The sequence below is a fragment of the Apteryx rowi genome, unplaced genomic scaffold, assembly GCF_003343035.1.
Source record: "Apteryx rowi isolate R43461 unplaced genomic scaffold, aptRow1 scaffold_597, whole genome shotgun sequence".
In the NCBI taxonomy this organism is placed as follows: Eukaryota; Metazoa; Chordata; class Aves; order Apterygiformes; family Apterygidae; genus Apteryx; species Apteryx rowi.
This window is the reverse complement of record NW_020450868.1, coordinates 24482-32000: the sequence shown is the minus strand read 5'-3', so window position 1 is coordinate 32000 and position 7519 is coordinate 24482. Positions and strand designations below refer to the sequence as shown.

The following is a 7519-nucleotide window of genomic DNA, read 5'->3' as shown; positions in this document are numbered from 1 at the left end:
TGTGTGCAGGCCATGCACAGCCTGGCGACCTCCCTGGTCGTCCTGGTCCCCTGGTACTGTGTCATTGCACTTACTCTATGTCCATGGGCCTTCAGTCACCATCAGAGCAGAGTGGAGGAGTTCAGAGGGGAAGAGAAGGAGAAAATAGCATTAAAATCTTTCCATCTGTTGCTCTGCAGGACCAAGCAGCTCTGACCAGCTGAGGAACTGGACCACCACATGGGATTTGACCGGCCGGTTTGCAGTGAAGCCTTGTGCTCTGCCTATCTGCGAGGCTCCCGTTTCCTCCAGTTGGTGAGGACGCAGTCGGCGTAGATGAGGACGGGAGGAGGCCCAGGAGCTCCGAGAGTGCGCAGTAAGGTACCGCCAGCGTGCGGGGCAGGCTCTAGGTGCAAGGGGAGCAGTGTGAGGAGGAGCGGCAGGCGCTGCTGTGTGGGGCAGCAATGCAGAGGAGTTGGGCACAGCGTGGGGACGGGATGGGTCGGCAGAGTGGCCGGAGCAGGAGCGGGGCTTTGTGTGTGCAAGGCAGCGGCTGGCAGGGCAGGTGCCCATTGCGCTGGGCCAGGTGATGCAGAAGTAGAGGAGCAGCCTGCCTGGGCTGCTCTGGGCGTTCCCGTGCTGGTGGCCTGCTGGCTGCAGCCGAGGATGAGCCCGTGCTGCTGGGGAAGCAGCCTGTCCCCCATGGGGGCAGGCAAATGCTGCTGGCACCCAGCGCTYGGGTCTCTGTGGGGTGTCTGTGCTGTCCCTGATGGCGGGACAGCCTGGCAGTGCTGGCTAACGGTGGTGTTTTCTGGGGTGGCTGGATGGGGTGGAGAGCTGGGGAGCCCCAGCAGGGAGAGGGAGGTCTGCGTGCTGGCACAGCCTCGGGGTCCTGCTGCAGGTGTTCCCTGGGGCCTGGGGAAGGGCTGGCGAGGGAAGTGGCCCGAGGGACTGGGATCAATGATGTGATGTGTTGCTGGGGCTGTGCTCTGTCAGTCCAGGTTAGCTCCGGGGAGGTGCTGTGATGGGGCGGAGAGGGCCTGTGAAGTGGATGTGTTACTCGCGGGTGTGCAGAGCAGGGTGGCCTCTGTGGCCCGGGCAGCGGTCTGGCGGGTGCGAGGAGCGGCTGCTGTGTGTATGGTGTAATTTGGGTGCTGCTGTTTGCTGTGCAGGTGGCTCGCCGTGTGGCGTCTGCTGGGAGCCCAGGAGTGCTGAGGGAGGAACGCCTGTGCTGCCCCCCCCCCCCGTGCTGGATGGAGAAGCCTGTTCTGCCCCATAAGTGCAGGCCAGGGGTAATGATGTGCAGGAGAGGAAGCTGGGGCTGCCCTCGCCAGCCCCCAGAGTGGCATCATCACCCTGGACAGCGGCTCCGGGCAGGAGCGTCGTGTGATGGGAGAGCAGCCAGGCCTGCCGTGGTGCCCGCACTCCCTTGTGGCACCCTGCGCCCCACAGCCATGGGAAGGAAGGTGGCCCGGAGACAAGCAGGTGGGTGTCTTTCCTCCTCTCTTGCCAGTGAGGGTCTGCTTTCCCTCCCTGGCTGCAGGGGAGGTCAGAGCTAGGCGTGCAGCAGCCAGTGAGACCGGGAGGCCTTCTGCCTGGCTGGGTGAGTGTGGGTAGGCACTTTTCTAGGTGGTCTCAAGGGGTTCCTAGTGGCTGTGCAGCTGAGAGCCCTGGAGCTCATTGCCCTTGTAAAGAAGTGCAGTGCCCCAGAGCCTGTGGAGCAGTGCGGTGTGCTGTTTGTCAGCCCTCATGCTCCTGAAGTGCAGATGATGTAGGAGATGGTCCTGCAGTGGATGGTAACCATTCTGGGGGCTATGAGGAGCCTTTGTCTGTAAGAGAAGCAGGGCTGTGCAGTTTCCCCTTTCCTGGCAGCAGTGCTGAGGCTGATGTTACACTGGAGGTTCGTGTCCCTTTGTCATTCAGGGTGAAAGCAGTGTATGCCCCATCCCACTTGGAACTGGGAAGGATGCTGGCCCTGCAGGGAGTGATGCTGTGGTCTAGGTAGGCTGTTGGAGAGCTCCTGCACCTGAGGGGCTCTCTGTGGTTGTGCTGCTGGGAGGCAGAGCTGCTCTCCAGGAACCTGAGCGCTTGTTGTAAGGGATGGGGAGCAATGCACTGTTGGGGTGACTTGTGGCTAGCACGGGCCCTGGGAAATGGAGGATGGTGGTGTTTAGGAGAGCAGCTGCTCTGCAGAGTCTGGCTGCTGTCACTGTGGCCCACGCTAGGTGTGTTGTCTTGCTGGGTGCCACTCTGTCACCCTTGGGGCAGTGAGTGGAGGGAAGTGAGTACTGAAGAGGCACTGTTGGAAAAGCTCATATGTATGTATGTATATGTATGTGTATTTCTGCAAGTGTGTGTGTGTGTGTGTGTGTGTGTGTTGTGCCAGGGATCTGTTGTGGCTGCTGTGGGTGGATTGCACTTGCTAGGTGTGTGGCTGCCTGGAAATCCTTGGGCTGTTGCCACAATGATGGGGTAAATGGTGTTTTCAGGTTGCTGTTTCTGTTGAGCAAGGATGTGCATTGCTTCCTGGTGGTGTGAGGTCCTCCTTGGAGGTGGGTGTGCCCCTGATTGATTGCAGGTGGTGATTTCTCAGGGTCCAAGCTGCCTCTGGGAAGATGGAGCCCAGGAGCATGTGCTGTAGGATGGGAGGTGATGTGTGTATGTATGTGTTGTGTGTTGTGATGGGTCACTTTCTGGAGGACTGTGGGGGAGGCGGTGCTCTGTCTGGATGTGGAAGCTGCATGCTGTGCATGGCTCTGGAGGGCAGAGGAGCAGTAGTAGGCTGCTGGGCAGGGTGTGGTGTGGGCCCTGGAAAGTGGTGCCAGGGTACTGAGGCAGAGTTGGTTTGTGATGGAAGTCAGTCAGTTAGTTAGTCTTGTGTGTGGGAGCTGTTTGTGATGGTGCTGTGTTTGTTTTCTGCAGGAGAGCTGGACTCTGGATGGGAAGAAGAAGTTGTGTGTGCCTGAAGCTTCTTGGAGGAGTGAGGTGTGGAGAAGATGCCCAGAGAAGAAGAAGGAAGTTGGGGCTCTGCTGTGGAGTCTGGGTGGGCTCTCCTTTGCAGGTGCTGGCTGGTGCAGTTGTCTCTCTGTCAGCCTGGGTGCCTCCTGGGCTCCCCGCTCTCTGGTGGAAGTGCATGTGGACAGAGCCTTTGTGTGGACCTGGGAGGAGCAAGGCCTGGAGAAGGTGGCCAGAGCAGGGCTTGGAGGTGTGCCGTGGAGTCTGGGTGGGCTCTCTCTTGCAGGATGAGGCCAGTGCTGCCTGCTCTGGCCCCTCGTCGACTCTATGTTTGTTTGGTGGTGTAGGGAGTGCTGGAGGTGTCCCTGCTGGCCCTGGGCTGTGCAGGTAAGTAAGTAAGTAAGTRAGTAAGTAAGTGAGTTTGTAATGGCAGTGTAGGAATGTGGTCAGGAGAGGAGAGGTAAGTAGGTAGGTAGGTAGGTAGGTAGGTAGTTAGAGGGGCAGAGTAGAGTGCTGCAGGGAGTGTAGAGGGAGTGGGCTAGAGTGGTGTGGTGGGGCTGAGAGTTGCAGGGGGTGGAGTGAAGGGGACTGGGTCTGTGTGAGTGGTGGGCAGGGKCAGAGTGGTGAGGAGAGGAGATGTAGGGAGTGGAGCAGAAGRGAGTGGAGGGCAGTGGTGTGGTGTGGTGAGGTCTGAGGCAGAGTGGCCTGGAGTGGAGGGAGCTGGACTTGACTTGAGTTGAGTGAGGGAGGTGTGTGGGCAGGTAGGTTGCCTGGGTGAGTAGTGGCCAGATGATGGCCAGGAGGCTCTGTGTGCCTGGATGSCCAGGGAGGGAGAGATGCATAGGTGGAGAGATAGATGGATAGATAGATAGTTGATGTGAGGAAGGAGGGGTTGCTAGCTGGAGTGGGAGGTGTGGATGAGGTGCTGCCTGGTGTTCCTGGGGGAAGAGGGGCAGTGTGCAGGGCAGGGCAGTGCTGGCAAGTGTGGAGGTGGAGTGTTCCTGGATGGAGGTGTGGGTGAGTGAGTGAGTKAGTTAGTTGGTTAGTGAGTGCCTGCTTGCTGAGGGTGAGGAGCTGAAGTGCTGGTGGCGGCAGCTCTTAGTCCCTAGGGAGTTTGTGGTTGAGGGGGCAGGCTGAGTGAGTGAGTGAGTGAGTGAGTGAGTGGTGGCTCTTAGTGGGGGGTGCTGGGGCTTCCTGGTAGGCCTCCTGGGAGACAGGCCAGTGGGGCTCTTGGCCCCATGGCTGGAGATGGATGGATGGATGGATAGGTAGATGATTGATAGGTAGAAAGAAGGGGCCAATGAGGGGCCCTCTGGCCCCGTCTCCCCTGGTGGGGGTGGGCTCTGGGAGGTGGAGGGGCGGGTGGCCCCAGGGCCTGATGGGCCTGGGGCTCCCTGGGCCCCGATTGGAGGCCCCCGCTGGGGGGAGGAGACAGGCAGCCCAAAAGGGGCCGGGAGCAAGCGACCGAGGGAGCGCAGCGAACGGGGACGAGCAAACGGGGCAGTTAGCGTGGCAGTTCGCGGGGGCAGGGAGCGGGGCCGGGGCCCGCCACTCTGCCCGAGCTCCTGCAGCCCTCCTGGGCAGACCTCGGCCGCCAGGGCCCCTCTCCTCCTCCAGGTAAGGCTCCCTTCTCCCCCACAGGGCCCCGGCCTCGGGGCTGCCCAGCCTCGGGGGCCCTTCCCTGGGCCGGGCCTCCACCACGAGCCCCTGGTCCCCAGGCCTGCTCCCTGGAGCTCTGGCCCCAGGCTCCTGGCGGTCCGGGCCCCCAGGGCAGGAGGCTGCCTGGGGCTGGGCAGCCCCATCAGGACCCCGGCCAGGGCCCAGCGCTCTCCACCATCACCCAGAGCTGCAGCTAAGAGCCTCGTCCAGCACCACCCACCTCTGCCCACAGGGGGAGCTGGCCAGGGCTCGGCACCCTGCAGCTCTCCACCAAGAAGAGCCACCAGGCAGGCTGGGCACCTCACACTCTACCCAGGCCTCCACCACCAGGGGAGCCTGACCCACCAGAGTGCACCCAGCAGGGCTCAGGTCTGCCCCACACACTCCACTTAGAGCTGGTGGCTCCATCACCCCAAGGGGGGGGGGGGCCCACCAGGCCCTCAGCCCCAGCCAACACCAACAGCCACACTCAGACATGACTCACTCATTCACTCACTAGGAGCCCCCACCACCACTCAAGACCCATCTATCAATCATCTATCTATCTGTCTTCCACACATAGGCCTCACTGCCCATCACCACTCCTGGGGGCAGGCCCCAAGAGCTGACACCCATCCCACTCCAGCACAGCTTCCCTTGGAGCCTCCTCCACGCATCAGGGGGCTCACCACCCATCATCACACCTCCAGCCAGGCAGGGTACCTAGGGGAGGGCCAGCTCAGAGGGCCAGGGCCCGCACATCTTCACTGAGCACCACCTCCCACCAGGCAGGGCACCTGGAGAGCACTCAGCTCACAGGGCTAGGACCAGCCCCACTCCTGCCCATCATCTTCCTGAAGAGCCTGCCCTACTCACCAGCTGCCAGCACACACACAGGTCTTCCCATCCATCACAGCAGCAGCAAGGCAGGCCACCTGCAGGGAGCCCCACACAGGAGAGGCTCTGGCCATCCCAGGGCTGCACATAGCAGTCAGAGGAGCCCCTCAGCCAGGGAGCTGCTCCACACACTGGGCCTCCCACACAGACACCACCTGCCACACACCCACCAACAACCAACTACCCACCTAACAACTTCCTTGCTGCCAGGCTCCATGCAAGGGGACACTTCTTCACTCACCCACTCACAGCTCCACCCCAACAGGGCAAACAAACACCAGACGTACATAGGCTCAGCTGGAGAGCTGCCACCACAGGACACCTGCRGGGACAAACACGCTCCCCTCCTCACCAGCACACACCACCTACTTACCTACCTACCCACCTACCTACTTACCTACTCACTCACTTTCTARGTACCTAACTAACTAACTAACTAACTTCCTTACTCACTTACTTTACCCCACCAGGGACACTGCCAATCCCCACACCAGCCCCTTGCCACCTCCCACCACGCACACATATCCAGACACTCCAGAGGCCCCACAAGTAGCTACCCCCTGCTCTGCTCCAACAAACAAACACCTCCAGCTCCAGGTGACACTGCCACATACCTCTCTCTCTCCCCCACCCCCTCTGGCTAGCTCTGCCCCAGACAGACAGACACCCCTGTTCAGGGCCACCCACACACAACTAACTGCAGTCCTATGCCCTCCAACAGCACCACTCTCTCCTGGAGCAGGCACATGTGCAGCAGACACCAGGAGGCCGTGCTCCCACAGCAGCCCACCCTGGCACCCACAGGCAGCCCTGCTCCCTCATTATCTCTCACCACACAGACAGCACCAACACAACACTCCAGAGGGATCACAGGACTCAAACATCAGTAGGAAAGAAAGACCTTTTATTGACCCCAACACAAGTCATGGGCACTTACTTACTTACTTACAGCAAGCTCTGCACCTCCCTTCAGCAGAGCACCACAGTCATCCACAACACAGCCCCCCCAAGGGCAGGCATTCACTTCTTCAGTGGCCCCGGCCCAGCAGGACACTTCCCAAACAGGCCATGTCCCACTCGCTCTCTTCCTTTCAGGCGCTGCACAGAACATGTCCAGGCCCCACCTTCCAGGATCCACACAGCCAGGCACGTTGCACAACCCTGTTTGTTTGTTTGTTTCTTCATTACACACTGCAGAAAAACACAAAGCAGAGACTCCTGTGAGCCACCAGACCTCACCAGCACAGGCACAGCCCCAACAGAGCCTTCCACCCCAAGGACCTGCCGACAGGACCATCACAGCACTAGCACAGCAGAGGACCCTGCACRTGCAGCAGCTACCCTCCGGGCACACACCTAGAGCAAGGGAGAGGCACAGGGCAGGCCCCAGGGCCACCCTACAGCTGCACACACCTCACCTCATTCCCAGAGGGGGCTGGCACAGTGGCACCACCCGGTACTGCCAGCCTGCCATCCATCTGCAGGCCATCTGCTGCACCCAGGTAAGCGTGTCCTGCTACAGTCCCCAGGCAGACACACATCTGTCCCAGCACCAGACCCGCTCCAGGTAGAGGCAGGCTCCAGCCAGACACTCCTGCAAGGGCCATTACTCCACACCACCAGGTGTGGGACACACCACTCCCAGGCCACCTTTCCCACTTCCACCTAGCATGCTGGCACCCGCAGCCACAACACCCCCTCACAGTCACCCCACTCACTGGCACATCCCTGTCACCACACTCGCAGCCACTCCTGCCCTCTGCCACAACAAGGGCCAGCACAAGCTCCCCACCCCCTGCAATGAGCAGCCACACACCACTACACTGATCAGCCAACACACACAACCGCTTCTGCCCTGCCCTGGTCCACCTTCCTTCTCCTGAGGCGACACTCCAGCCTCCCCCTGGCCCCGCTTACTTACTTACTTACTTACTTACTTAGTTTTTTACTTCCTTCCCCTCTTACCTTCTTGCTTCCTCACTCAGATACCCCACCACTCCAGACCCCTCTGCAAGCAGCAGGCACCACTACCCCAAAGAGCTGTAGCATT

General features: G+C 60.6%; 1 protein-coding gene across 1 annotated transcript in view; it reads right to left on the bottom strand.

Annotated features, from left to right (window-relative positions):
* Positions 1–263: 263 nt before the first annotated feature.
* Positions 264–7519, bottom strand: part of LOC112974199 (disintegrin and metalloproteinase domain-containing protein 32-like) — a 21406-nt gene continuing 14150 nt past the window's right edge. Inside the window, exon 18 of the mRNA XM_026082914.1 lies at positions 264–385. Coding sequence (XP_025938699.1) covers positions 264–385 — 122 coding nt within the window. The remainder of the gene's footprint in view (positions 386–7519) is intronic.